The 26,942-nt window shown below is 47.6% G+C and overlaps 7 protein-coding genes and 1 long non-coding RNA gene across 12 annotated transcripts; 2 read left to right on the top strand and 6 right to left on the bottom strand.

The window, feature by feature from the left end:
* Window positions 1–161: 161 nt before the first annotated feature.
* LOC108160743 (midnolin homolog) lies at window positions 162–20,223 on the top strand. Of its 4 annotated transcripts, none has more exons than XM_033390943.1 (6): window positions 162–266; window positions 1,357–1,975; window positions 16,793–17,841; window positions 17,911–18,368; window positions 18,452–18,552; window positions 18,945–20,223. In XM_033390943.1, the coding sequence occupies exons 2-6, from the start codon at window positions 1,826–1,828 to the stop codon at window positions 19,062–19,064; spliced, it is 1,878 nt and encodes a 625-aa protein (XP_033246834.1). In that variant the 5' UTR covers window positions 162–266; window positions 1,357–1,825; the 3' UTR covers window positions 19,065–20,223. The 4 variants fall into 4 exon arrangements, with proteins under 4 accessions (XP_033246834.1, XP_033246835.1, XP_033246833.1 ...); XM_033390944.1 differs by lacking the exon at window positions 162–266 and adding an exon at window positions 538–685; XM_033390942.1 differs by lacking the exon at window positions 162–266 and having other exon boundaries at window positions 538–1,975.
* LOC108160744 (pancreatic triacylglycerol lipase) lies at window positions 10,594–14,714 on the bottom strand. The gene is made up of 6 exons (XM_017294937.2): window positions 14,382–14,714; window positions 12,131–12,230; window positions 11,912–12,066; window positions 11,367–11,840; window positions 11,146–11,302; window positions 10,594–11,082 (listed from the first exon to the last, which is right to left on the bottom strand). Exons 1-6 carry the CDS (start codon window positions 14,431–14,433, stop codon window positions 10,836–10,838), a joined length of 1,185 nt encoding a protein of 394 aa, XP_017150426.1. The 5' UTR covers window positions 14,434–14,714; the 3' UTR covers window positions 10,594–10,835.
* Window positions 20,224–20,312: 89 nt separating the features above from the next.
* Window positions 20,313–21,337, bottom strand: LOC108160745 (lysozyme 3). 2 transcript variants are annotated; one of them, XM_017294938.2, is made up of 3 exons: window positions 21,242–21,337; window positions 20,723–20,899; window positions 20,313–20,664 (listed from the first exon to the last, which is right to left on the bottom strand). In XM_017294938.2, exons 1-3 carry the CDS (start codon window positions 21,318–21,320, stop codon window positions 20,393–20,395), a joined length of 528 nt encoding a protein of 175 aa, XP_017150427.1. In that variant the 5' UTR covers window positions 21,321–21,337; the 3' UTR covers window positions 20,313–20,392. The 2 variants fall into 2 exon arrangements, with proteins under 2 accessions (XP_017150427.1, XP_033246839.1); XM_033390948.1 differs by lacking the exon at window positions 21,242–21,337 and adding an exon at window positions 21,020–21,058 and having other exon boundaries at window positions 20,723–20,954.
* Window positions 21,338–21,398: 61 nt separating this feature from the next.
* Window positions 21,399–22,160, bottom strand: LOC108160746 (lysozyme). The gene is made up of 2 exons (XM_017294939.2): window positions 21,856–22,160; window positions 21,399–21,786 (listed from the first exon to the last, which is right to left on the bottom strand). Exons 1-2 carry the CDS (start codon window positions 22,133–22,135, stop codon window positions 21,551–21,553), a joined length of 516 nt encoding a protein of 171 aa, XP_017150428.1. The 5' UTR covers window positions 22,136–22,160; the 3' UTR covers window positions 21,399–21,550.
* Window positions 22,161–22,259: 99 nt separating this feature from the next.
* Window positions 22,260–23,045, bottom strand: LOC108158249 (lysozyme). The gene is made up of 2 exons (XM_017290485.2): window positions 22,801–23,045; window positions 22,260–22,747 (listed from the first exon to the last, which is right to left on the bottom strand). Exons 1-2 carry the CDS (start codon window positions 22,868–22,870, stop codon window positions 22,332–22,334), a joined length of 486 nt encoding a protein of 161 aa, XP_017145974.1. The 5' UTR covers window positions 22,871–23,045; the 3' UTR covers window positions 22,260–22,331.
* Window positions 23,046–23,347: 302 nt separating this feature from the next.
* LOC117187948 (lysozyme-like) lies at window positions 23,348–25,781 on the bottom strand. Its single transcript, XM_033390949.1, has 3 exons — window positions 25,517–25,781; window positions 23,781–23,951; window positions 23,348–23,717 (listed from the first exon to the last, which is right to left on the bottom strand). The coding sequence occupies exons 1-3, from the start codon at window positions 25,596–25,598 to the stop codon at window positions 23,485–23,487; spliced, it is 486 nt and encodes a 161-aa protein (XP_033246840.1). The 5' UTR covers window positions 25,599–25,781; the 3' UTR covers window positions 23,348–23,484.
* On the top strand, window positions 24,588–26,102 carry LOC117187949. The gene is made up of 2 exons (XR_004472399.1): window positions 24,588–25,015; window positions 25,080–26,102. It is a non-coding gene; the product is annotated as an uncharacterized LOC117187949 (long non-coding RNA).
* LOC117187947 (probable elongation factor 1-beta) lies at window positions 25,887–26,805 on the bottom strand. The gene is made up of 2 exons (XM_033390947.1): window positions 26,641–26,805; window positions 25,887–26,532 (listed from the first exon to the last, which is right to left on the bottom strand). The coding sequence occupies exons 1-2, from the start codon at window positions 26,718–26,720 to the stop codon at window positions 25,941–25,943; spliced, it is 672 nt and encodes a 223-aa protein (XP_033246838.1). The 5' UTR covers window positions 26,721–26,805; the 3' UTR covers window positions 25,887–25,940.
* Between the last annotated feature and the right edge of the window lie 137 nt (window positions 26,806–26,942).

A 26,942-nucleotide genomic window follows, 5' to 3' on the forward strand; every position in this document is an offset into this window, starting at 1 on the left:
CGGGAAAACAGGAAGTAATAGAATCGAATCTGTTATACCGAAGTACGAGCATAGCCGGTAAATGCCGTCAGGCGCCTGCGCCAAAATGAAATAACTGCCTCTGGAAAATCCTTGCAAAACTCGGCCTGCTAAACGGGCCTGAGACGTGGGAACTCGCTGGCAGGCAGGCAGTCGCTTTCGATGGCGTTACAGTGCAGGTGGACGGCACACGCGGCGTATACGTAACGCGGACAACTGTTCACTTTCCGTCGCGAAATAAATTCGAGGTTGATTTTGATCAATTAAACCTGTCATTTGCCAGGCACTCCCACCCCCCCCCCCCCCCCCACCCCCCGCCACAGCCCCCGTCCCCACTGAATAAAACAGTCAAAACAATTGGGGGGAAAAAAAACTCGCGTAAACAAAACGTGTCCGAGCACTGGAAGGGCCAACGGACCAGCATACTGTAGCCCCGCCGCCCGCCCTGGAAATTGCGTCAAGCTCACGCAGCTTCCACGACGGTTGCGTGGGAAACTGGCGAGGCAAGGCGAGGACTCCTCTGCGACATTCACCGTTCAGCGTTCGGCCAGAGTGCACGTGGGTTACGCCTGAAGCTCCAATTCGGTTACGGTTTCGGCTACGGCTACGGCCACACTAGACGGGGGGGTTGAGGGGGTCGGACAAAAGTGTGACACAAAAATATCCCGTAAAAATATCAAGTCAAAGAACAGACATTACTTGCCCCCTCCCCACAAAAAGTGCGCGACAAGCTCTGTTATTTTCTGTGGCCCCCAGCCTTTGTGTCTCTGTTTGCACTACTCGTATAATTGAAATTAATGATCCTCGCGGCCGTCTGCTCTCTAATTTCGGTTGCTGTCCTGTAACTTTACTGACAGAATGGATCCCAAAACGAGTCCCGACACTTTCTGTTATTAAAAAGGCTTCCCCCCTCAGGGCCAACCAAAGTAGAAATCAGTCAAAGGAAAGCAAAAATTCATCAACGAAATTATTTTGCACAGAGAATATAAAGTATTTTCCTGGGGGAAGAAGCTGAACAATCTCTTTTTTTTTATTAAAAACTTGTACATTCCGAATTTGTAAAACGGGCTTAAAAAAGATAGTTTTAATTAATTAAAGTGAATTATATTACAATTTTGACTGGCCTTTTTTTTGTTTCGACTTGTTGATATCAACATAATTTATAGCCTTTCCTATGTGATGTCCGTTTTAGAGAGCTGTGCGTAGGTAGATCTCTGTCGTCCCCATTCGACCTCATTCACGTATCCTGAGGGAGCCTTTAACCCTTCCCAATCAGGACTCCCCCCACACCCACGCCCACGCCCACGCCCACTCATTCAAAGGTCTCTCAAATTGCAGAATGCAAAATTGATTGCAGCTCATCAGCATCAGAAGCAGAGCAGCAGCAGGGTAGCCAGCGAAGGGGGCACCAGCGACAGCATTAGTAATAACAGTAACAGCATGCGAAGGAGAAAGAAAAGTGAAATGAAAGAGAAAGCGAAAGAGAAAGAGAACCAAAGTGGACTCTAGGCAGGGCCAGGCCAGGCCAGCAGCGGGCCCCCCCCCCCTAGCCAAATTTTTTGTAAGTGTTGTGCCAGTGTCCAAATCGTGATTGCATAATGAGACGCCGCTAAAAGTCAAAGTCCAAAGGAGAGAAGAAAGCAGAAAAGAGGAGAATAGAAGTAAGAAAAAGTGCCAAGTGTTTGAAAACCAGCAAGCAATATTTCAACTAGCCAGAAAAACCCCAAAGAAAACCGAAAGAGAACCAAGTGAGAGAGCGAGAGAGAGAGAGAGAGAGAGACAGAGCGAAAGGAGAGTGTGTGCAGGAATGCCCTTCGGTCGCAAGTCCCCGCTGGAGGCGCTGGCCCTCCCCGGTGTGATGCTCGCCTACAAGTACAGCCAGTTCCGGCAGCGTCGCCGCGAGGCGGCCAGCCGACGGGTCACCGAGCGCGAACTCTCGGCGCTGCATCATAAAATCGTAAGTACCTCCCCCCCCCCCCCCCTCCCCGAAAGCGTAGGGAGGCAAAGTCCCTTTTTTTTTTATTATACCGGTGCGTCCGCATCTCGACAGAATGTAACGCAATAAAAGCGGAGATGGGAGCAAACAGAGGAGAGCGGGTCGGGCATCATTAGCCGCGTTAAGCTGCGGCGACAGAAGCCCAAGCTTCCCAAAGAGAGCCGCTAAGTAGCCGCTCTGCCTCGTTGCTCTGCTTCTTTCGATACCCCCTTCCAAGGAGGGTATTATGCGTTTGAGCAGGCCTTCGAAATACAATATAGCAGGCCTTCACTCACTCCAATTTAGATCAAAATCAAATGACTATACCCTATAGATGACTCAGAAACAATGCATTTCCTAGGGCATCAACAGATTCGGTTCACAAAGCCAGACCCTCTTTCTTTTTTAAGGTGTTTCTCGCTTACTGTTTGGTTTTTGCCGCTGTTTTTGTTGGCAAATAGTTGTACAAATAAAAACCACACACAGCATAGGTGGGGTCCAAGCTCTGGGGCTCTGTTCGGTGTCTGTCAGGGCCCACAAAAGTAGGCAATAAAAAACTCTATAACCTGCACGACATTTCACATGTGCTGGCCTGGCCATACACATGTTTTTTGGTGTGGTTGTGGGGTCTAAACTTATTTGCATTTTAAGAGTCAATAAAATAAATATATGGCAAGCGAAGCAAAAAGCAGGAAAGCAGGATTTCGATTGGGTTTTTGAGCCTGGCTGCGGACTCTCTCCCCGAAAAGTTCTATGCCTGTCTCAGGATCGTCTTTGGACTTTAAAAGACTTTAAATGGTTTCCATTTGAACAGATCTTAGTGGGTCTCCTTTATGGCCAGAGCAGATAATGGTCCTAGAGGGCAGCACCAAGTGCTGAAACCATACGGGCAGTCGTTTTACAGTGAGTCGTGCCGCTGCTCATTTGCATCTGCCACAGGACCGAAATGTGCAACGCGGGCGAGCGCAAAGTGCCAGGCTCACTTGAGATTTTACGAGACTTGTTTTGAAATTTATGACTTCCAAAGCCATAGACAGCCACGCCCACTTGCCAAACACACACATTTGCATATAAGTACACGTGGCTGTACAGTCTCTTGTCCGCACTCTGCCACTTACATAAGGAGGGAGAGCAGCAACAAAAACAATCCCAAAGTGCACAAACTAGAAAAAAAAAAAAAAACAAGTTGGCAGCGCAGGAGGCACAGAGCCAGAGCCAGAGCCAGAGCCAGAGCCTGCCTCTGAGCCTCGGCTCAACTGTTTTGCATAAAATCTGACGCGTGACTGTAATTTCTGTACTGCGACCTTCAAAAGCAACACACAGTCGCAGCCACACGCACACCAATACACTGATACATTAGCCTGCCACAAGGGGGGGGGGGGACAGTCGGAAAATGCTTTTATGCAACATTAAAATTCACAAAAAGCCCAACCAAACTGCGTCCTCAAATGCTTTCGCAATTAAATGGCCATCAAAGGGAATCAGCTTTGAAGGTTTCCATATTCCATTGGTTTTCATTGGGTTTTTTGTTTTACTTTTGCGCCATTTAGGGGTAAGGGAAGGAAACGAGTCAGTTCGCATGGCTACCATTCCCATATATGTATGTATCTTCACACTATGTTGTATGCCTGAGCCTTGACTAAAGCCTATGACGCAGATTAATGCTGGGCAAATTTCCTATAGAAGTAGACGACACATCCCGCACATGAGACCCGGCTGAGCACCAGCTAAGCAGATGTAATTCCAAAGAGAATGGGGGCCCAGGACCCCACACGCGTATATAATCCCCAAAAGTATTCAGCGACAAAATTGTCATTTACTCTCGCGATATGTTATTAATGCAAATACGCATAATGTATATCAACTTAATTAGCTAAGGAACGAGCAGAGAACGACAATCTCTTTCGGTGGCTTAAAAGGAAAATCCTGTCAAAAATGAAATGCCCTCCTCCGAAAAAGTCGCGTGACTATCGCACATAAGCCAAGCCGACAAGAAAGAGGTGGTGGTGATCAAATTTATAATTTACTTTGGGCAAACGGCATTGGACATTGGACATGGAACACCGCGGACAGCGGAAGTTCTCGGACCTCGGGCGGCATTGAAAATAGGTGCAAATTAATGAACCCTGCGCCAGGGGACAAAGGTCAAAACGCTGCCATTTCGCTGACAGTTTTTTTTTCTCAAATACGAACGTATTTGCTGCTGCAGTCAGTCCTCCTCCCCTTCCAACTCTTGACCTCTCCCTGGCTGGTGTTTAGCAATAAATGACCGCACAATTTGACTTGGCACTTGAAACGTGCACAAGAACATGAAAGGAAAAAAAGATGCAGCTTAGTCATACAAAATGCCAAAACACTGACCAGGCCCTGGTCCTGGGACTGGGATTGGGATTGGTTCGGGTTTCGTTTGATTTGCCTTGGCTTTGGCTCCGTCATGTCAAAGGTTATGCAATAGACGATGAGCAGAAAGAATTTCCGCCCCTTTGAGAAAACGGAAGTCTGTGTCTGACAGCAACTCTTCGTTTGCTTTTGGAATCCTACGGGTGAATCCTTCCTTAGCTTAAAGAGTGCATTGTTACCGGATATTAAAGGGTATTCCCAAGTCGAACAGTCTCCCTGCAGCACTCTATCTCCATTTTCGCTGGTATTTCCTTGCGGTCAAGTGCACAAATATTTGCCACTGCACCTATCACCTGTCACTCCCTCCCTCTCTCTCTCTCTGCCAATCCTCCTTGTGCCCTTCGCCAGTGTGACCATAAATCAGACACAAAAAAACATTTGAAAGTGAATTCCATTTTGAGTGTTCGCTTGGAATGTGTTCTACACCGCGCCACTGGGTGTCGGTCGGATCGGCTTACCTTGCGGCAAGTCCTCCTCCGTCGCTGCCGCTTCTGGACAAGTTAAATAAATCATTAAAATCAAACATTAATCAATTTGATGGAGAGCGTCGGCTATTGCCATTTAGCGGGGGGAATGGTCATTAAAGAGCAGCTTTAGGATTTGGCACGCAACGCAGGAGCCGGATATCCGCTGTGCGGCCGCCCCGTCACCCCCGTCACCCCCGTCACCCTACCATCCTTCCGAGAAGTAATTGAACTTTTGTGTCGCAGCAGACACGCAACGTGCTGCAGGGATAATGGCTGGCGACTCGGCTCCTCACTTCCTTTCTTTCTTCTTGTACGCTCTGTTAAATATTCAACATGATTTTGAAAATGGCGTCGTGTGTTGCCTTTGTCGTCTGCGAACTTCCGCTGCCCTTCCCCGCTCTCCCCCTGCAATTAGAGTGCATTAAACTTTGGTGTTTACGCATTGTGAGCGGCAGAGTGGTGGAGGAGACGGAGGAGGAGCTACGAGAGCGCTCACGTGCTGCAGAAAGGGTTGTGCCTGCTCGCTGCTCCAACTATCCCTGCACTCTTCAGGGTGCGGCCATGCATTAGCGCGGGTCACGCGATGTCTGCGCCATTATCCCCCCCCCCCCCCCCCCCCCCCCCCCCCAACACAAACACTGGGAACGCATAACCCTCGCAAAATGTTAAACATATAAGAGAAAGAACTATAGGTGTAGTACGAGGGTGTATACTTAGAGCAGACGTTTACCGTAATTGCATTGATTGCAGCAGTTAGCTGTAAGCATAGAGTGACCGTCGAGTCGATAGGAAATTACAAGTACCTCGGACGGCTCCGCTTTTCAGTTTTCTGGGAAAACGGGTTAAGGCCAAAGCGACTCACTGAACATTCCGTAAAGCCTTAGCAACCATACTATGCCCGTGCCCCTGCCCCTGCCCCAACCATAACGTGTCCACATTTTATTACGCGCTGAAAGAGATAAAGTCGCAAAAAGTTGTACGAGCATCCCCTTCCGAAAGGCTTCTCTGCAAAAGGAATAACTAAAAATGAAACCATGACAATACAACAACAAAAAATGACAGCAGCAAAGGGAGCGGGAGAAGAACTAGAGGAGGAGGAGGAGGAGAAAACAGCAGCAGCAACAGCGATAGCGGATGCGAAATTGGAACTGCGCCCGACGCCCCCACATGGACTCCCGCCTGAGGCAATGCGTTTTGGTTTTTCCCAAGGCCAGATTTCAATTAAAATTTATTGTCTGTGCCAAACAGAAGGAGGATAAATTGAATAAAATAGTAAAATGAAATGAAATTGTATAAAATGGACCAGCATCCAGCATGGACTGAAAGGGAAAGCGCCCACGAGCTGGCAATAGTTTAGCACTCTTTCCCTACCCGCTAACCCCTAACCGCTAAACTGTAACTAAATAGCCGACACTCATCGAACAAAAGGCAGTCCCGCTATTGCACTCTCTCACAGCTCAACACCTCATCTATAAAGCCCCCGCTCTACTCGAAAGTTCTCCCTGCATGGCCACTGAGCATTTATAAAAAAAAAAAAAAAAAAAACGAAAAATATAAAAAAATACTTGATCCACACATGAGCTGCTGCGCTGAAAGCAGAGACTGGAAATAGAAATACATTCGAGTGTGTGTGCGCCTGTGAGCACCAACATAACTTTCAAAGCCCTTCGCTCTCTCGCTCTCCACCTCTCATACACTATTTCACCAGCCGAGGTGCAGCTGACTAAGCGACTACATCATTCACACTCTCCTCCACCTCGCCCGCGCGGGCAGCTTGATTTCAATGAGTTTCAATCCATAATGGCAACGCTTCGGTTTCACTTTGCACTTTTCTGTTAAAAGCAGTAATTACGCTCTCTGCAACACCTCCTCCGCACCGTCCCGTGCAACGACACATGCACACACATCCTGTTGCCCATGTGTCTAGTTGGCAAATTTGACACTTTTGTCATAATTTTGTATAGCCTGCAAACGCAGCTATGGTGCAGAGAGAGAAATCAGAGCATTAAATGAAAGCACTCACCTTTTCTGAGTATACCTTGGGCACCAGGCGCTCTCTTTCAATACCAAACGAAGGCAAGATCGCCACCAAGCCGAGGCTGGCAATCGTGTCTGATCACGAAGAGAAGCTTAGACTAGAGTCCATCGTGCGGGCAAACAGTCAGAGCATATTTTCTTGTAGTGCAAGTCTAGTGAGCCCTTTGCAGTCCTTTCCTCTCACTCCCGCCTGGTCGTTGCTATTTTTGTTCTTCCTGTTGCTGTCGAGGCACACAGCCACAGCGGCTGCACTCGTGTGTGTGTGTGTGGGCGAGAGTTTTGCAATTAGCCCCATAGTCTGACAATTGATGGCGAGGGCAGAGGATGAACAAGTGATGGAGAGGAGAACAACAACACTCTTGCTGTTGTCTCCCCCACAGACAGGCACCGACAAGCACGGACATGCCTGTCCCCCGCACATGGTTTGATTTGACTTTTATGGTTTTTAATTGGTTTTTAATATGAACAACAATTACGAGTAACTGGCAGCCGGCAGCCGGCAGCCAGGGCGAGAGCAACCCATACACCAGGCTATCATCTGGACAATTTTAAAGCTTCAGAACTCTCTGTTTGACATCTGCTTTGACATCTTATTCCAGTTCCAGTGGCGGCGATGAAGTCCTCTAGCGGGCCATAAAAACTGGTTGATTTATGTATGCTAGAGCAGTGAGGATTGACATGAAAAGCATATTAAATGCAATAAATTCACTTAGCGGCAACATGGGGCACCAGCAAGCGCACACACAGTGGCAACATCTCGTTTCTGTCTCTGCCTCTGCCTCTGCACCCCTCACTGACTCTGTGTTTGTGTAGAGAAGGAGACTCGCTGACACGAAACGTTGCCTGCTATAAATGCAATTTCTCACGACAATGTTGCCACGTTGCAAGCAGCAAGCATGCTTCAAATAAACAAGCAACAAAGGGAGGCGTGGCACAGGTGAAATGAAATTGTTGCTGTTCCCGCTCTGTTGCACTCCCCCTGCGCCGCACCGGTCTGCTCTCTCCGTCCAATTATCGGCGCATAAAGTGAAAAGTGCAGCAGGAGCAGCAGCCACGGCAGCGGCACAATAAACAAGAATAACAGAAGCAGGGGAAAAAGCAGGGACATATGGTGAAGAGCGACAGAGAGCTTGGGACAAAGAGAAAGAGGGTTACACCCATACAACAGAGCAGAGAACAAAACGCCCTATCGATTTAATTAATTTTTCCTTCCCTTTGAACTGGCAGCAGGTTCCGAAAACTGACTGACTGACTGACTGACTGACTGACTGCAAACTGATGCACCGGTGGATTGCTAACAACCTACTTTCCAGGCTTCAAAGTGCCTCAATTGAAGTTGGCTGGAAACGTTACTGGAAAACCAACATTTGATGTGAAAGTTTAAAGAATTTTTCTAACTTAAATAAAGCATCTTTTAAAGCATTTCTTGAGAGCAGCTACGGAGAGAGAGAGATTTTTTGTTAAAAGAAAACTGTTTACTGTACTTTCTTTCTATTTCTGTTTAAGATTATTGCCAAAAATATCTGGATTTCCCATCGCTCACATTATTTTCCACCTGTGAACATTATATAAATGTTCTCAAGTTAAAGCAAACAAGAAAAGGGACAACACACACGATATTAATAATCAATTCCGACCTCAATCAATCAGCAATCATTCAGTCAGCAAAGCTCATTGACAGCTCCGCCCTGTCCTTCTCTCTCTGCTTTCTGCTCTCTTCCTCTGCACTCCCTCATTAGCCTTCATGAGTCAGCAGCAACGGCGACCGCGACTCAGACGCATTCGCACGTGTCCTCCGCAGTTGTCGCTCTCTTGGTCATGGCATGCCTGACAGCCATTGCGAAGGAGGAGGAGGGAAAGCAATAGAGAAGGAGCTGCAGTGGGTGGAGAGGAAACCGTAAAGTAGAAGCAGAAGTGGATGGAAAGAAAGCCGTAGAGAAGGAGCAAAAGGGGGTAGACAGGGAGAAGGATGTGGAGCTTTTTTATTAGTGGCCTACTTTACCTGGCCGCTACCCCCACGCTACAAAAATGTCCATAATTGACAGCCCGTTAGCGGAAGGCCCCAACCATGCTGGAAATTATTCAGGAAATGAGTGCATAGAGTGAATTCATTTGATTGCTCAATGGACAAATCGGTTAACCATGTATATTCCCGTCGATTGAAGGCATAACCTTGATCGGACGGACTTGGGCACTTCCTTTGATAGTTTCAAGCATTCCGTGTGTCCTTTCTTCCTCTCAAAGCTTTTCGTAATGGCCAATTCGATGGCTATGAATGTGCCGGAATCGTAAAAAAGATTAGATTCAACAGACAATTACCCGAAGCCGCGTCCCGAAACACTCGTATATCAATGACTTCCGTCAAACCTTTTCAGCTCTCGCTGCGGGGATTCTTTATCGATTTTGTAAACCATTTAGATCTGTTCGCCACACCATTAAATATGCATTCGATGAGCCATCACAGCCCATCTGCAGTTGACCCAAAAAGCCTGCCCCAGAGGTACTCTGTCTGAAGAGGTCTGGGGCCAGGCACAAACAAAATGCACGAATCATTGGGCTGTTCGAATTTTACTCGCAAATGCTGAGCACGGCGCACGGGACATGGCACACGGAAAATGCATCTGCATTTGGCTGCCCAAAAGTTGGGGCTCATTAATAATGCAGCCCGCATATGTGCATATGAATGGCCACACTGGTCCCACCTTCCTCTTCCGGCTGGCCACACCAACTTCCCAAACTTCCCAAAAACTTCCGCTTCCGCTGGCGCACTGGCGCCGCCACCGCTACGACGATGATGGCCCGTGAAAATGAGCTCCGACGTTCATTGCACATTATGGCCCATGTCCTGTTTGCCAGCCACCCTTCTGCCTTGCATAATTATGGGGAGGTGGCTGCATTTTAAGGAGCTCCAACACTCTTACCCACCATCGAAGTTAATAAACAATTTGCACTCCTTATGGCGACTGGGGCCGCTCTGGCAGGCGCATTATTCGTTAATTACTTTTTAATTGCACTGGCAATAGCTCGGGTTCCTTCGAAATTTTTTGGTCTCTACGGCCTTGAGTACGTACACTTATTGTTGCTCCTTACATACGTACATACGAGTATTCTCGCCATTTTGGGCCGTGTTTTTCTAAGGCTTCCCGTTGCGTCATAGGCGTATCCACTTTGCATGTCGTCTCTCCCTCCCGCATCGACCCCAGGGGGTGGGGCTAACTAAATTAAATTACTTGCCTTTTAGAGCGATTGTCACGATGAGTCATGGCTAAAAGTGTGCAAAGTATCCTCTGCCTCTCACGTTCTGTCCCACTTTTTTCGGGGGAATGACGAAGGTTTCGTTGATTGTCGGGTTGCTACCTGAATTTTGAGTTATTTCCAAGAAGACGTGGGCACATATGAGGCTTCTAGTTTTGTTTTCCTCTCGAGAGCGGGAGGGCAAAAATTATTTTGTAAGCTAAAACTTTTTCATAACTTTTGAGTCCATGTTGTATAAGTTATTTAGGCCATCAAATGGTTCTCATTTAAGTTCTCATCTTGGAAATCTGTTGCATGGTGTGCCACAAATCTCTTTTAAAATGTGAAATCAATCCAACAGCATAAGTCCATTTCCACACAAATGTTATGAGTGAATACTGCCCCACAAGCTCCTTCTGGCCAATTTCCATTCGCACAAAGCGTTCCCCATTCAACTCTTTATGTATAAAGGATATATTTAAGCTGTTAACAAATGTCCGGACTACGTGCTAGCAATACTTAAGAGAAAGATCACAAGAAAACGTTGCCTGCTTCCGGGCCAACTACAAATGCGAGTACATGCTCGTACAAGTGCAAAAACTTGGAACACAATCACGCAGCAACCCACAAATCTCTACCGAGAGAATGGTAGCTGTCCGTCCCTTCGAATCCTCGCCGTCTCTTCGGGCACTTTTTACATTTCGTCACGTCAGAGAGGAGCTGTCAATGCTGTTGTTCTCATCCTCCTCCTGCAATGGGTCTTGTCCTGCTGGTCCATACTGATTGACGGATGGGCTCTGGCTCTGGCTCTGGACTGTTGGCCTGCTGGCAATTGGGGGCAATTTGTAGGCGATGGGCAGCTGAGGCGCCAGCGAGACAATTGCCTGGCTCCGACTATTCCTCCCAAATGGCTTGGCACCGTTCGTTTCCAGATAGAATTTCCCCCGCAGCCTGTGAAAAGAATAATGTTGGGTTAGCTTGAGAGTATAGTTCGGTATTCGGCAGCTCTCTTGCCTGGGATCTGCGCCCATGCCCATGAAGGCCAGGCCGTTTCCTCCGTCCCGGCAGACGCCAAATGTCACCGAGGGCTCACATCGCTTGGCCGGAAAGCCCCGCGGCTGGGCTATGCTCTCCACAAAGTACTCCCAGGCGCGCTGGTGACTGCAGCCAACTGTGAAGAGGACAAAATGGATTGAATATTCGGCCACGTTGTTCCAAAACACTCCTCCACTCACTTAATATGCCCAGCCAGCGATTATTGGCAATCTCCTGGCGGGCACATCCAGGCTGCAGTGGCCTTCCTCCATTTGGATAGAAGTCCGCATGACCCATGGCCGTGGGATTGCCCAGGATCCCGCCATCCGTGTGTATGACATCCACGAATCTGGCATCGCTCGGACTGAGACGACGGTTGGAGCTGTTGCCCTCGAACAGGGGCAGGGCCGGATCGAGGGCCGTTATTCTGGGCAGCTTGATGCCCCATTCCTGCAGCTGCTTGCCCGCGAATCCGGCCACCTCGGCGCCCAGGCTGAAGCCAATCAGGTGGATGTGTTTCGCAGAATAGCCACGCCCCACGAGGTAACGCAGGAATCGCGCAATATAGCGAGCCGTGATAGGCAGGTTCTCCACGGAATTCGAGTACCACGGCACCGCTGTCATCGCGCTCCAGTCGATGAGAATGACATTATGGTTGCCCCGCCGTAGGAAGGCTGCAAGAGACCAGCATATGGATATGCAAATTGACCGTAGAGGAACCCCTTCTCTCCGCCATATCGCTTACCATCCTTCAGCTCCTGGCTGCTCTGTCGCTCTCCGGTGGCCGACTCTGAGAATCCGTGCAGGTAGATAGCCAGCGGGTAATTGAAATTGAAATTGCTCTGCGCCAGGCGGCCATCGTCGTTCAGGTGGAGCAGCTGGGCCGTGTGGCGGTTCCGTCTGAAATGGCATTATCCTCTAGATTCTCCTATCACTTTAGCATTCATGAGCTGCTAAGACTTACCTGGTATACAGCATAAACTTGATGTCCTCGCGCTCTCTGATCCCGCAGCAGTTGGCGCAGGATCCACGCGGGGCAGCGCTGTAGAAAATGGGCGAACCGGCTAAAGGACAGAAAGGTACATATCGTAGTCGTAGATTGTGTAACAGGGAAATCGATCAGCGACTACAACTTTTGGCGGAAGTGAAATGGTTGTCAAAAAGTAAAGGCGAGCAAATTAATTTGGAGCCACAAATACACAGCTAATTGATTCATTGCTTCATTAACTGGCCGAAACGCCAACGCCAGGTAGCCGTAACAATAACCAGCAGAAATAACAAAACTACAAAGAAAACGAAACTGGCCCAAACGAAAACCCACTTGGCCCTGAACTTGAATGAAACGGCGTCGAGTGCGGTGGGGTGGGCTGCGGCGTGGAAAAGTATTCGGTTGTATGGATAGCAACAATAACAACCATAAAAGTACAAGAAGCAGCGGCAACAACAACGCGCGCGGCACGTGACGCATACGCCGCGTGTTACGCAGTCGATAAAATCAACAAGAGTAGAGGTAAAAGAAGCAAAAACAAGTTTGAATTTCCATATCGATATTCACGCTGCCACAAGGCGTTCGATTGGGTGGAGGTGGAGGCGTCTACTGCCACTGGGTCAACTGATGGCGATGTGATGTCAATGACGCTGCTGCTGCTGCTGCAGCTGCTTCTTCGTTTTCGCACTGTTTGTTTTGCTACACATATTTTGGGGGCTGCGAGAAGTTCGAATCGTATCGAAACGAAACGGATGCCACATTTGATTAGATGCCAAGCGACAATGCTGATGGGATATGACCTTAGCCAATGCCACATTCATTTGCAATTCTGGCCACTTATCACCTTCCGTTTTTGCTCGACAGCGCTAACCGTATTTGAAGTATATCAGCTACTGAATGAACATTGCATTCGAAATTCCAATTACAGTTACAGTTAAATTATTCTGCTCTCTGTCAAGTTCGAATTTTCGGAGACGCTTTCGATCGTTTATCTATCTCTGTCCGCAACTATCTCTGTCCTTCCTACTGCCACTGCCTTTGCTTGCCGCTCTTTCTGCATTGAGAGAGCGGGTCAAGGAGAACGAGAGCGAGAGCAAACCGTTGCATTTCCCGAAGCTCTTGAAGCGTATGCCAAATTCGTTTCTCTTTTACGTGCACATCTTCTGCTATTTAGACATAATCCAAATTTTATGTATGTAGCTTAAATATCTTTTATTTATGTAGATTAGCTGCCCAGTTTCGCTGCAGAGCGGAAGAGCTTTTTGTCGCGTTTTATTTATGGGGAATGCTCGTTATTGTTTTAACCATTTGTTTTTTTGTTGTTTTTTTTTTCATTTTCTCTGTTTTGTTTTGTTTCTTTGCTTTGTTTCCATGTCGTTTGCGACGTCATGCCGTGCATTTAATTTGTATTTCTTTTTTAATTATCACGCTGCCGACTTTAATGTAAATATACGTTTGGCCAGCAGTTAATTAGCGGCTATACACGATTGTGATTGTGATTTTTGTGTTGGCTGGTATTCAGAACTTTAGTGAGTTTTTGAGCCGGCTTTATGGTTCTAGATATGATTCCTCCAAATGGTGGCATTGAAAAGTTGTGAAATGTCTTCCACTTTTAAACATGATGAACCAAATTACTGAGTAACGATGATATTCAGGAAGAATAAAGTGTATGCAAATATCCGCATTCGATCACTCGGAGGTTTCAAGCTTCCATTCGTTTTCCCTTCGCCTTAGATCGGTTAGGGTCAAGGGAGGCACGGCATTGTGCTAAAGAGAGGGCCAGAACTTAAGCTCCTCTGCCTACAGTTAGTAAGTGCTTTGGACATCCATGGCTTACTCCCTCCCCTTATGCGACCTTCTTTCATGGCTGAATGGGGGCTCCGCCCCGACCTGCCCCAATGCAAGTCAAACATTGGCGAGAGCCAACAATTGAATCGTTTGAGAGTGCGCGTATCAACAAAGACATCAACTTGTTTAAACATGTCCACTACCCCGCCTCCGCTCCCCTGATTTACAAGCCGTTCCACCTTGAACTTATGCACAGAGATGTGTTGTTCGGTCCCCTTGTCCCCTGCTCCCCCATGTGGCAGATACCACACGATTTCCCAGCTGACATTGGGGCAGCAGAATCAATGCTAATAGTAGAAGCCGCACAACAGCGGGCTCCTATTTCCATATTTGAGTGCGATAGGGCGCGGCGTTGCGAGGGGAGGAGGCGTTAACTTACCCAGCAGAAATGTGAACACATTGCACAATGTCGAGGTGGCTGGCAGAACCATAATAACTACTGCAAATATACGTCTACCGTTCAATGAACCCTTTTCCTTCAGATTCGATTTCAATTTTAATTCACTTTTGAGGCTTTAGAATAAACATTAAGTGTGACTTCCGCATTTGAGTTTTTGGCCGTTTTTTAATGGGCTACGATCGCGATAGAGACGCGCCAAAACACTTTCGAGATCGAAAATCGATAACGAAAGCAATAACAGCGACAACGGCTATGACGACTACGACTACAACGAAGCTCTGTTCTGGCCGAGCGGCGAAGACGGACTGAGCACGACGAACGGCCCGATTCGGCCAGGTAGACTCGCCTGGTCCCGTCCCCCTAGAAAAGCTCTGCCGCTAATCGGCCCTCTGTCGCGACTTCTGCTGCCGCTGTGCTGCTCCTCGGAGAAACAGAATTCGCACGGCCCTAAGCAAAAGACTGAGGCAACAAACTCAGCTCGGCTGTGGGCCTGAATGTTCCGTATTTAAATGAGTTAAATCAGGCATGCAGGCCAGGGCACTGTCTGGGTTCGTAAAAAGTTTTTAATTTCCTGATTGTCGCGCGCCCAGCGCCCACACCCACGCCCTGAGGGGCATACGCAATGAGCCCGCCAAAAGATCACCTGGGTGGTCGCATCTGGCATCAGGCATCAAGCATCAAGCATCACCTGGCAAAGTTCAGCCGACAGCCCGCTCACCTTGACCAGATGATGTCGACTTTCCGTTTCAATACACTTATCGCCTTTCGATCCGACATCAGGCTTAAGCGGTTCTGACCCATCCTCAGTGGATCGGAGCCACGTCTTGTGTATCTCTTGTCTGTGCGGGTCAATTAGTGTGGCGCTGAGATCTACATTAATCAGACGAAGGGTACCCTTCTTTTCTTTAAAAAGAGGATTAGTGACTTCATTAGACAGTTGGTCACTTTGGCAAGAAACCATCTTTTGGCGCAGTACATTTAAATCTGAGAGGATCTATCTGCTTATGCTCTTTGGGTGGAGAAGGAGAAGGGTATCCGTTATTCTAATTGAGTCTCATCTGATTGCGGGCGTGCAATTTCGCGGCTATTTCGTCATTGTCTCTACTTTAGATATTGATGTTGTGTGCCCTGAACCGTGAATTTAGATGGGAAGAAGTAAAACCTTGCGTAAAGATTCTTGGTACATCTGCGGTTGATTGGCAATCTAACAGTTGATTGATTTGCCATTGCTTTCATAATCGGCGGATAGCTAACCAGCAATTAAATCTCTTACATACATGTATATGCATTTCCACAATGAGCCAATTAGTTGGCAAAGACCTTCGCAGTCAAACAACTCGCACGATTTATGCAGCGCCGCTACGACATTGAGAAGCCATCAAGTGCAAGGGCCAACCCACGCCGCCCACTTCAGCCAAGCGGAACCGCCAGGTGTTTGGGTTCTACCCATGTTCTAATCTAACCCCAAGAGCGAGCCCATTAGCCACACTCGAAGTCGGAGTGGTGTAAAATGGAAATTGAAATTGAAATTGAAAATCTGAAACTCGTCGAACCACTTTGGACCTGGGAAAAATAGCTTTACAACTTCCTTGTGACTCGTGCCTTGGAAAGTTCACGTCGCACAATTCAGATTTTTATTTTCATTTACAGTAAGGCCCAGACAGACATAATGGAAGCCCCAAAAATAGCCAAAAGGCTATTAATATCTCGATACTTAAGATGTTATAAAGTAGTCCATTCAATCAGCGCCTTAAAAAAGCTGCTGAATCACAAAATTAATGACGGCGGGATGGGCAACAATGGGCAATTCTTGAGAGATTAAATATATGATCAATAAAATATATGTTCGGCCTCAGGTCGAACACCCAAGCTGACCTCAGAAGGCGTCTGCGGCGAGAGGGACAAAGCGAATCGAGTTGATAATCGATTTGCATAAAGATTCATTCGCCACACAAAAACAGACCTACAGTTAGCCAACGCGAAGATTGCAATCGATTTCCCATCGATTTCGAAAAATTTCATTTTTATGGGTCGATGGGTTGGAATTTCTGCCGGTGGTGGTGATCTTTATGGGCATGTCAGACGGCTTCCGGATGCGGCCTTCAATAGTTAGTTGCCGCTTGGCTGCCATCGTTTACAGCTGAGCAGCTGTCAAATGAGTTGTCGTCACACCGAGAGCCAAGACCAATAAATGTCTGGGGTGTTTGGTCAATTAATTATACCCCTTAAATGAAGAGCTGGATGGGGTATATTAGTGGCAAAGATGCGGATGAAGATCTTGGGATTTGGCCAGTCTGAACGTCGCATACTTTCAAGCTCTCACCAAAGAGTTCCCTTGCATACTTATAGGAAATCAATTCACTCAAGCAATTTCCCTCTCGTGTTTGCAGGACAAATTGCTGAGCAAGCTTGAGGAGGAGAGCGAACCGGATCCGCCTACCTCCCAGGAGGACGAGTGCGTGATCTGCATCAATGCCAGGGCCACCATGCAGACCTCGCCGTGCGGCCACCGCGTCGTCTGCCGCCGCTGCTTCGTGAAGACTATACAGAGCGCGGTGGCGCAACGACTGTTGCCCCTGCGCTGTGTGATCTGCAGGGCTCGGGTGAACCGACTGACCTCCTCGTCGGGCACCTGGCGCATCCAGGAGTCGGCCAGCAGCTACTCGATGGGCGCCAAGAGCTGGTCCTCGGCTGGCGTGGCCGCTGGCGGGGTGGTGGCCTCCGCCAGCTCCTATTCCATGAACGATGCACACAGTGGACACCACACGTTCCGCCACCAGCCCACGCTGCACAAGGCGGCGACGGTGGGGCGACATCATCAGGCGGTGCGTGGGACGCGCGGCCGTGTAGTGTCCCAGTCCGACAGCCTCTACTCGATGAGCTCGACAGGATCGGCGGGGTCGTCTCTCTCCGGATACTCGCACTACTCCAAGACGTCTTCCATATCGAGCAGCGGCCCCTGCTCTCCAGGCTCGGCAGCGGCCTCCAGCTCCCATCACCTGGCCCCGCCTTCGCCCGCCACCCACCATCACCCGCATCATCATCACCACAGAGATCCCCATCACGCCCATCCCACATCCCCCACGCCCTCTGGCTCTTCGGGCAGTTCCCTCTCCCCGCGCGATAATGGAAGTCACTCCCACCATGGTGGCTGTCCCAGCGGCTGCTCGGGAGCTGTGCCCCGCAAGCCCCTCCACACGCTGAGCAACTGCATCACATCCACATCCGCATCTTCTTCGAGTGGCAGTGGCAGTAGTGGGGGTAGCGGTAGCAGCAATGGTAGCGGCACCATGACGCCCATGCACACCTATCCGGGTCGGAGGCACGTTAAGAATCGTCTGCTGGACATCCAGAACCGCCTGCCGCCCATCAAGGAGCTCCGCAGTCCGGCCAAGGTGCCACACCCCTCGCCGGTACACGTCAGCAATCCCAGGTTTCGGTGAGTCCTCATCCTCCTCTCGGTGGGTCATCGTCTCTCATCTCACACCACTTCACCACTTCCTTTCAGGTATGCCTCCTACACAAAGTCCAGTACCCACGAGCTGGCCCCACTGCTGCGGGAGGGGGCATCACCGCCTCCTCCACGTCGTCCCAGCCCCATGAACATCCAGCTAAGTTGCACCACCCTGGCCCCGCCACCGCTGAAGGCGGGTGGCGCCAAGATATGCCCTGTGACCCCGAAGAACGCGCTGCCAAAGAGCGCCTATGTGATGCCCAAGGAAAAGAAGATAGAAAAGCCCCAGGCAGCAGGCGGCTGCAAGGGTGCTGGTGCTGCTGGCCCATCTAAGGCATCGATTCAGGGATCAGGTAGCACATCCAAGACTGGGACATCTTCAGGGGAAGGCACGGGCCCTGGCTCTGGCTCTGGCTCTGGCTCGGGGACATCCGCATCCAGTAATCCCAAGCCAGTTTCTTCCAGCTCTTCCAATCGCAGCTTTCCGCTCTTCTCCGCCGGCAGCAATCAGAGTAGGTTTTCAATTTCCCAACCCCAGCCGTAGAGATTCCGGCGGAGATCCGTCGGAGATTAATCCTTTTCCAATTGGTTGCAGGAGAACGGGCTGACAATAAAAAGAACGAGTCTGTGGAGCGCAAGAAGAAGGAGGAGAAGCTCAAGCTAAAGGCAGAGAAGGAGGCCCGGAAGGTGAGTGCGGTATGTCCCCATCCTTTACCAGTCTACCCTGCATTGTTCCGGAGATTCATTGTTATCCCCATTCGACCCCTGACCCCGCTTTGGCAGTTTTTCCATTGCATTGTTTGTAATTGGCCTCGTTCCCCTTTTTGTTTTTGCTTCGCCAAAGTTTTTCATTAATCGCGTGGGTGGAGAGTGGAAATGCAGGAAATGGGGAAGGAGAAAGGGGAGGGGATTTCATCGTCTTTTGTGCATAAATTCCAAAAGGGGGAGAGGAGGCTGCTCATAATTCCGATTTCTTCTTTATGCTTTCCAGTGCATTCAAATAAAGTTATAGCCAACAAACCTCCCCCGACCCCACACGCACCATCCAATCTCAACTGAATTTCTCATAAGAATTGTGCTTTTTGCAGGAGGAGAAGCGGCTGGCCAAGGAGGAGGAGCGGTTGGCCAAGCTGCACGCCAAGGAGGAGAAGAAGCGCGGCAAGAAGGAGGCCAAGGAGCTGCTATTGGCCAACGACATCAAGAAGTAAACCCAATTTTTTCAAAGCAAACGCATATTTCCAGTTGCAATTCTAGATTTAAGACCATCACCGATTGAATGAATTATAGTAGTATGTATATCAAATCAGATCAGATCGGACATACCCACACACACCCATCCGCATTCCGTATATATCGAGCTTGATTGTATTTTAAGGATAATAGCCACGGATCGTTTCAAACCAAGAATCCAAATAATTTTTCAAGAGAAGAGAGCCAAGAAGTACTGTATTGTGAATATCCATACCAGAACACCTCTCTAAAGGGTTTCCAACTATCCAAAAGATCTTTGAAGAGAACCCAGAAAAGAGATCTTTTCCTCTCAACAGATCTAAAGAAACAAATTTGGGGAAGATTTAACCAAAAACTATAGAAGGAACAATAAGCGTCCTTGGATACACCTACTGCCTAAGATATGGTGTTACTTCTTCTACACAGTTCTGGCATCTGGATCTTTGCAAAGACTTAGCTATCATTATGTTCCTTAGCCTTGATCTATGTTTAGTTCTTTGCCGAATTGTCCAAGTAAATTTTCTTTTAAGTAGCATATTATTTATGGGCTCACTGAGAACTTTCATGGCTCTTCGCTGTCTAGAGCTATGATAAGAGCGTAAGATGGAGAGCTGCCCAATAAACTAAGTCATCGCTGCCTTTCGTTAAACATTGCCTCAGCCCATTTATCTCATCATCAACTTAAAGGTTGTTGAACAAATATCGACTAGAACAGATTCTGATAGGGTGGACGATGCAGATACTCCTCAATTATATCTTAAAGAAGAGAGAAAGAGAGAGAGAGAGAGAAAACCTTTAACTTTCCAATTTCCAAATAATAGTTTTTACTACTAATGAAGAACTCCCCCCAATTATAATAGTCCCCAAAAGGATGGAAGCAATGATGATACAACCCCAATTCAAACTATAGAACTATAAACAATGACCATGTTAGAAAAACTTACGAATGTTAGAGCCAAGCTATAGCAAAAGTGAGCTGCAATGATCCGGATATATATGTACATGTACTATACATATATACTCGTACAGATATTTACATAACTTGTTGACTAACAAATTCTAAATGGGAAGCATATTACAGTAGTTTTCATATACCCACTATATATACATACATACTACTCGTATGTTTGTATGTACTATGTGTATTGTATACCTATACCAATATCTACTATATCTCCATACCATACCAATATTGGAAACTGTTCAAGCGTCAAAGATAAGCAATGTTTCGATGTATGTATGTATGTATATGTATTAAAAGATTGTTTAAAAAACAGTAAAACGATTCAACCCAATAAAGAATCAATTATGTTGAGGACTGGTCCTTGATTTTCACTTGGTTCGGGGTCTGGTCCGCGTTCTGGGCCTGTCTCTCCTTGCCCTTTAGACAGCTGTTGAATACCTTGGCGAATATGTAGGGTAGCTCGCCGCGACACTTCAGATTTCCCAGCTTGTGCAAGGCTCCAAAGTCCAGGCAATCGATGTGATCATCGCCATTGCAGTCCTGCCCGTGCTTGTACATATAGCTCTGGATCGTATTCGCCGCACAGAGGGGCTGATTGACACAATTGGTGAAGGCTAAAAGAGGATGAAGGCACATTAGTCGTCAGCTTGGGGGGAAAGCTAGAGTACTTACCTCGCTCGGACAGCGGAGTCTCGTTGGGCAGCGTTAGTTGTCCCCCCTCCACCCAATAACCCTCGGTTATCCGAAAGATGCCACATGCCCCGTTCACACAGATCTCTGTGGCATTGCAGCCGCTCATCGTCTCGCAGAGGCATTCCAGGCAGTCTTCCGTGACGGGTTTGTTTTCCACTGAATGCGAGAGATCGAAAGCCAAAGGCAGCGATGGAAATTGGCGGATGTAAGTCTGTGCATACTTAGTATATATACTATTCTAATGAACTGATCCGGTTTTAATTTACAATGGATTACCATAATTGTATTGCACTCTCCCATACATACTCGTAGTGTGCCACAAATAATTGTTTTTACGCGCGGTATTCGCAGAATGCCAGGGTATATTCGACTATTTTCTAGTTTCCGTGTCTACACCTCTGTCTGTATCTGGTCAGACGAATATCGTAATGTAGTACAACGTTCCGGCTTGTTTCTAAAGCGGCACAGTGGGGCAAGTGGTACGATGAGTGCACTTACCTGCCTGGCCGGGAACATTGTCCAGCCGTAGCCACAGCAGCAGCCACAAACTGGTGAGTAATTTGAGACTGGCTAACATAGTATCTCAAACTAAACTCCGATGGATTTGTAGACGAGAACCTGACCTGACGTCGCCGTGTTTACTGCACAACTGATCTACGCTGATCAACCGATCTGTTGTTTATTAATCGAGAGGCTGGCTATTTGCAATGCAATTTTCTGACACAAATTTCGCAGACTCTTCCTCATAAATTAGATATTAAATACTAGAAACTAGAAACTAGATATTAGTGGTTTCCCAGCCGTGGATTATGTCGACGACTGTCGCTGCTGTTCCCGCTGCGCCCGTCTCAGGCACCGCTTGAAGAGGTTCTCGTAGTTGTAGGGCATGTCTGCTTTGCAGTTGAATGGACCCATGTAATGGATCGCGCCGTAATCGTAGCAGTCCTCCCGCTGATCATCATTGCAGTCCTGTCCGTACTTCACCATGTAGTTCTGGAGAGTGTCCGCCCCACAGTGCGGATCGTTGGCGCAGTTGGTAAACGCTGTAGCGTTAAATCATGGATGATCAGATCCTCTCCCACTCAAAGGTGAATGTGCTGTGGCTAACTCACCGCTGTCCGTTACGGCTGTGTCACCCGGCACTGTCAGTCGTCCCGAATCGACCCACTGATCCCAGGTGATCCTGAAGATGCCGCAGGCACCGTTCACGCACACAGCCGTGGCATTGCAGCCGCTCAATGCCTCGCACATGCAAGTCAGACAGGTCTCCGTGATCGGTTTCGGGCTCTCCGCCTGAACCAAGCCCAGAGCCAAAACAATTATCAGCGTATATTCATATGTGGACATGGTAAGCCGAATATTCACTACCGATTCAATGCGTTGCTCGACCATTCAGCCACTGAACGCTCGCAGCACTGACTATAGATTTATATTGGCCTGCCGAGCCGAGAACGAGTTCAATATATACTAGTCAATGGGGGCGTTGTAATGGGTGTGGGAATAGGAAGTGATCTAGTCTGCTCTGATCCGTAGGGGAGATTCCCCGCGATATTTATTTGATGCATAACAAACTCTGTGTTCCGGAAGATCACTCGAAACCCTGATCTTCATAGTTCTCGATGCACTCATCGAAGACGCTCTGGTAATTGTATGGTAAATCCGCCTGACAGCCGTAGGCCCCCAGCTTGTGGATCCTCGCATAGTCATGGCAATCCATCTCGCCATCGTCATTGCAGTCCTGATTGAATTTCTTCATGTAGTTCTGAACCAGATTGGCGGCGCAATGCGGATCGTTGGCGCAGTTGATGAAGGCCCGCTCCGATTCGGGATGCTCCCCGTCGATGGTCAGTTTGCCGGCGTCCACCCAGTAGGCCCAGGTGATGCGAAAAATGCCGCATGTGCCCTTCTCCGGGCTGGTGCAGATCCTTGTGGCATTGCAGCCGCTGATGGCCTCACAGATGCACGTCAGGCACAACTCCGTAACGGGTTTGTCGATCACGTGACCTAAATAGCAGTTGTTAGACCATATAAATATATGATTTAGGGTTAGGACTAACCTTGACTCTGGACCAACGAAGGCGACACCGCCAACAGCAAGCATAGCATATATTCCACCTCAAAACTCATTCTAATGCTCTTAGTGCTCTTCAACTTGGTTCAAACAGTTCCGCACCTAAATCGCAAATGGTGCCAGCAAATCCAACAGCCAGCTCTCAAGTCTCCCGGGTCTCTCCCCACCAGTACCGGTTTCTAGGTCGCATCCACACGAATCTCTATAACTAAATAATGCGGGAATTACCAATTACCTGCTACCAATCGAATGATCGGTAGTAGATGCGAGTGATTGGAAAGAAATACCCTGAACCGACCACTGACTAAAAATGGAAAGATATTGGATATATTTCTTGGCCATTCCGGAGAGCTGCTACTCTACGGGCATGTAGTAACCACAAGTAACTACATGTCGTGACAGAGACACCTGCCGACGAATTCGTGCGAATGTAAAAACTTCCATTTATTTCCGCTGAATGTCGCCAGCGTTGTCAACGGTTATTTAAAACTGATTTGATTGTAAAAATATCTCGCATTAAAAGCTAAATTCCGTGTTGCTTTACCATTATAGTTTTAATATCAATCTCAATTCCACAATCTAGCTCCAATTCAAATGCATTGCCATAAATTAGTATTTTAAATATTAGTTATCGTTAATTATTTGATGCGTATGTGCCCTACTCTTGCGCTCAAGGTCCAGAGCGAACGTCCAATTGCTGGAACGAGTTCAGGCAGCTCTGTAGGCTGGTTTGGTACTGATAAGCCAGCTCCCCACCGCAGCCATAGCCCCCCAACTTGTGAATAGCAGCGTAGTCGTAACAGTCGATGCCCCCATCTTTGTTGCAGTCCTGCCCAAACTTGGTCATGTAGTTCTGGATGGTGTTGGCCGCGCAGTAGGGATCGTTCACGCAGTTGGCATAGGCTGAAAAGGAGTTTAAACAAGTTAAGAAGAAGAACGATGGCGAAGTGCGGCAAACAGGCTTACCATCTTCAGACTGGGGGCTCTCGTTTCCCAAGGTCAGCTTGCCTCCATCCGACCAGTAGGCCCAGGTGATGCGAAACAGGCCGCAGACGCCGCCGCCGCAGAATCGTGTCTGATTGCATCCGCTGATGGCCTCGCAAATGCAGCCGAGACACACATCCGTCACCGGCTTATCTGTTTTGGGGGCAGAGGGCAGGCGAATTAGTTTGAGATCGGGAACGCGATTAGCCACGGGAAAAACGTAAACAGAGTAAACAAAATAAAACTCGAATTAACATTTTTGCCCACCCATGTCATCGCTTTATTCAGGGCGTTCCGTAATGTGCGAGTCTTGAGAATGATTTCGAACCAAGATCGTTCGAATTTCAACCTCATAAAATTTCGAAAATATATAAACGCATTTATAATACGACAATATTGTATTATTATAAGAACGTGAAAAAACAATTCCGATGGTCGTACGCCCATGAACCTCAGACAAAGCTCCATCGTATCTGCTCCGCCAGTTTCAGCCTCCGACTCTCTGCCGAACTAGTTTTGCAACTTTCAATGGCAGCATTGTGTTGAGGCATCTCTATGCCAGCCCCCCGTAGGCGAAGATGAGTCAATATTTTCAGTGTTATCAAGAGCTGTTGTTCTTGTAATTTAATGATTTATTTTTCCACGAACAGCGGCAGTTTGAAAAGCGGAGGAGGTTGTCAGCATGCGCCAAATTCTCTGTGAGAACACCCTATCAATCATCTTTATTCACCCACGTAATCTCTTCTATGAGTTCACTGAACTATGCAAAATATACATACATATGTAGTCTTGAAAGTCGTAGAAATCGGGTCAAGATTTTAAAATAGCCTCCAGAAATTTAAATTGCTTGCATAATTTTACTTTTCTTATTGCTGAGATTTGATTTACTCGGGACTAGTATAGAAAAATTGGGAATTTCCAGGCACTAGAGATAACACACACCCAGGCAAAGATAATGCGAATTGTTTGCTCACAAATAAACATCATTTAAGCGGAATGGAACGTATTGTCACATCACGAAGGTGGGATATTTCAGGTTATTCCGAGCTAAACAATTATTTTCGAAATTCAATTAATTTGTACATCCTTTTTCATGGAGAGTCCACAGTTTAAATTGTTTTATCTCTGATATAATCAGCTACTTATGCAACTAACTATTTAATCGAATACATATCCTATGAGCTCACCCTGGAATAATTGTACAATACACGATGCAGGTGATTGACAACTAATATTACTACAAGACATTTTTCAAGTGAATTAATTTCCGTCTAATGTAAGGGGGATACACAAATCGGAAGCGATTTCAATGGCAATGCCGTGTTATTGAAACCACCGCAGTCAATGGCCCGGCTCGTTCCTAATGATAGATGCGCCAGTCTCGCATACGTATTCGATACCCGCAGTATTTATGGACATTTGTCAACATCCAGATGCTTGTTTGATGCAAATACGAACAGACTTGTTGGGCAAATGCATATAGAGCTGAGAAATCCCTCTAAGAACGAAACATGTCTTGGCACAGAACAAAAGACACAAATATTTATACAATTGCTAATTAATGTTAATGAAATGCACGAATCCCGCACCCGAGACGAGCAGGTATTCCAAAGCAAAACTCCACTAAATGGGTAACAAAATCGAACCAAAAACAATAACCAGAATATAAGCTAATCTCTCAATATGATACAATTCCGGCTTAAATATATTTGACTCACCCTGCGCCTGAATAAGAGCAACCAGTCCCAGGCACAATAAAGCACCAAACACCAAAGTGCAGCACAATTTGTTGGCAGCCATTATTAGCAGTTTTTATTGTCCGAAAAAGATTTGTTTAAACCGGATAGCACAATAAAGTGTATCTCTGTGATTTTATTTTAGCAACCGAACGAACGCTTTCGCGCTTAACGGACAAGTGAGCTTGCTGCGGGCCGTGCTTCACAGTTTTGTTGAGCAAAAGCTTACTGAAAGCTTCCGAACGAAAGACTCACGCTGAGAACTGGGCAGAGAGAACTGCTCATCAGAAAGAGAGACACACAGATGCTATGGTAAATGTTTGTGAATACACTATTTAAGAGAGTTTATAAATTTTTAGTTGCTTCGCTTTTGCTTGGATTTATTCAAAATAGTAAGAATCTCAGTTTAGATCTTGTTGAAGGCAGCAATATCGACGGACTGCACAAAGTCCTCGAACGCCTCAATCTTCTCCTGCAGAAGATCGATGGACACCTTCTCGTCCTCAATGACGCACATGATCTGCAGCTTTTGGATGCCATAGCCGACGGGCACCAATTTGGATGCGCCCCACAGCAGACCGTCCATTTCGATGGTGCGGACATTATTCTCCATCTCCTTCATGTCGGTCTCATCATCCCATGGCTTGACATCGAGCAGCACCGACGACTTGGCAATAAGGGCGGGTTTCTTCGATTTCTTGGCGGTGTAGGCAGCAACACGCTCCTGCTTGATGCGCTCGGCCTCAGCGTCGTCCTCCTCGTCGTCGGAGCCGAATAGATCGACATCGTCATCGTCGTCAGCAGCTGGCTTGGCCGGAGCAGCCACTGTGGGTTTGCCACCAGCCAACTGAGGCAGGGGAGCGCCTGTCCAAGCGGAGCGCTCTCCGGCCTCAAAGGAGGCAATGTGGCGGTACCAACGTGCAACGTGGGCGTAGTCTCCAGCTGGAGCCTTGCCCAGGGCATCGAACACAGACAAATCGGCCTTGCTGGGTGTGTATCTGTGGCGGAAAATAAATTAAATGAGCGTCAAAGTGAGCAAAAAGAAATCGCCGACGTGTGCGGTTCTCACATAACCTCACTTCCTGGCGCCGCGTGCTGATGCTTACCCGCTGATGTAGCTGCTGTTGGCCAGGAAGTTGTTCAATTCCTTCAGTCCCTGTGGGGTCTTTACATCACCGAAAGCCATTTTAGTTTATTTCTTGATCTGAATTCGCGTTTAAAAAAATCAATGCCCTCGTGCACGTACCGACGAAAAAGGAAAGAGTGTGACCGCGGATTTTTCCATAAAATGTACGGTCGCACAAAAAAAAACTTAGCCCACTTAACCCCCCTCTATTTAAACAGGTGAACAAGTTTAGTTGAACCGCGGAAAAAATACAGTATGTAAATTTTTCTTGTAGATCCATTC

The sequence above is a fragment of the Drosophila miranda genome, chromosome 3 (assembly GCF_003369915.1).
Source record: "Drosophila miranda strain MSH22 chromosome 3, D.miranda_PacBio2.1, whole genome shotgun sequence".
Lineage (NCBI taxonomy): Eukaryota > Metazoa > Arthropoda > Insecta > Diptera > Drosophilidae > Drosophila > Drosophila miranda.

Excerpts from the sequence above, each read along its gene's own strand:
- LOC108160743 (XM_033390943.1), top strand. The coding sequence starts at position 1,826 with ATGCCCTTCGGTCGCAAGTCCCCGCTGGAGGCGCTGGCCCTCCCCGGT. Across the intron at positions 1,976-16,792 it reads CGGCGCTGCATCATAAAATC|GACAAATTGCTGAGCAAGCT; the intron begins GTAAGTACCTCC and ends TCGTGTTTGCAG. Across the intron at positions 18,369-18,451 it reads CTCCGCCGGCAGCAATCAGA|GAGAACGGGCTGACAATAAA; the intron begins GTAGGTTTTCAA and ends AATTGGTTGCAG.
- LOC108160744 (XM_017294937.2), bottom strand. The coding sequence starts at position 14,433 with ATGGTTCTGCCAGCCACCTCGACATTGTGCAATGTGTTCACATTTCTG. Across the intron at positions 12,231-14,381 it reads TGTGTTCACATTTCTGCTGG|CCGGTTCGCCCATTTTCTAC; the intron begins GTAAGTTAACGC and ends TCTGTCCTTTAG. Across the intron at positions 11,303-11,366 it reads TCGCTGGCTGGGCATATTAA|TTGGCTGCAGTCACCAGCGC; the intron begins GTGAGTGGAGGA and ends TCCTCTTCACAG.
- LOC108160745 (XM_017294938.2), bottom strand. The coding sequence starts at position 21,320 with ATGTTAGCCAGTCTCAAATTACTCACCAGTTTGTGGCTGCTGCTGTGG. Across the intron at positions 20,900-21,241 it reads CAATGTTCCCGGCCAGGCAG|TGGAAAACAAACCCGTCACG; the intron begins GTAAGTGCACTC and ends TCTCGCATTCAG. Across the intron at positions 20,665-20,722 it reads GACTCCGCTGTCCGAGCGAG|CCTTCACCAATTGTGTCAAT; the intron begins GTAAGTACTCTA and ends ATCCTCTTTTAG.
- LOC108160746 (XM_017294939.2), bottom strand. The coding sequence starts at position 22,135 with ATGGTCGAGCAACGCATTGAATCGGTAGTGAATATTCGGCTTACCATG. Across the intron at positions 21,787-21,855 it reads CACAGCCGTAACGGACAGCG|CGTTTACCAACTGCGCCAAC; the intron begins GTGAGTTAGCCA and ends TTAACGCTACAG.
- LOC108158249 (XM_017290485.2), bottom strand. The coding sequence starts at position 22,870 with ATGAGTTTTGAGGTGGAATATATGCTATGCTTGCTGTTGGCGGTGTCG. Across the intron at positions 22,748-22,800 it reads TTCGTTGGTCCAGAGTCAAG|GTCACGTGATCGACAAACCC; the intron begins GTTAGTCCTAAC and ends ACTGCTATTTAG.
- LOC117187948 (XM_033390949.1), bottom strand. The coding sequence starts at position 25,598 with ATGGCTGCCAACAAATTGTGCTGCACTTTGGTGTTTGGTGCTTTATTG. Across the intron at positions 23,952-25,516 it reads TGCTCTTATTCAGGCGCAGG|ATAAGCCGGTGACGGATGTG; the intron begins GTGAGTCAAATA and ends CCCCCAAAACAG. Across the intron at positions 23,718-23,780 it reads GAGCCCCCAGTCTGAAGATG|CCTATGCCAACTGCGTGAAC; the intron begins GTAAGCCTGTTT and ends ACTCCTTTTCAG.
- LOC117187947 (XM_033390947.1), bottom strand. The coding sequence starts at position 26,720 with ATGGCTTTCGGTGATGTAAAGACCCCACAGGGACTGAAGGAATTGAAC. Across the intron at positions 26,533-26,640 it reads AACAGCAGCTACATCAGCGG|ATACACACCCAGCAAGGCCG; the intron begins GTAAGCATCAGC and ends TTTCCGCCACAG.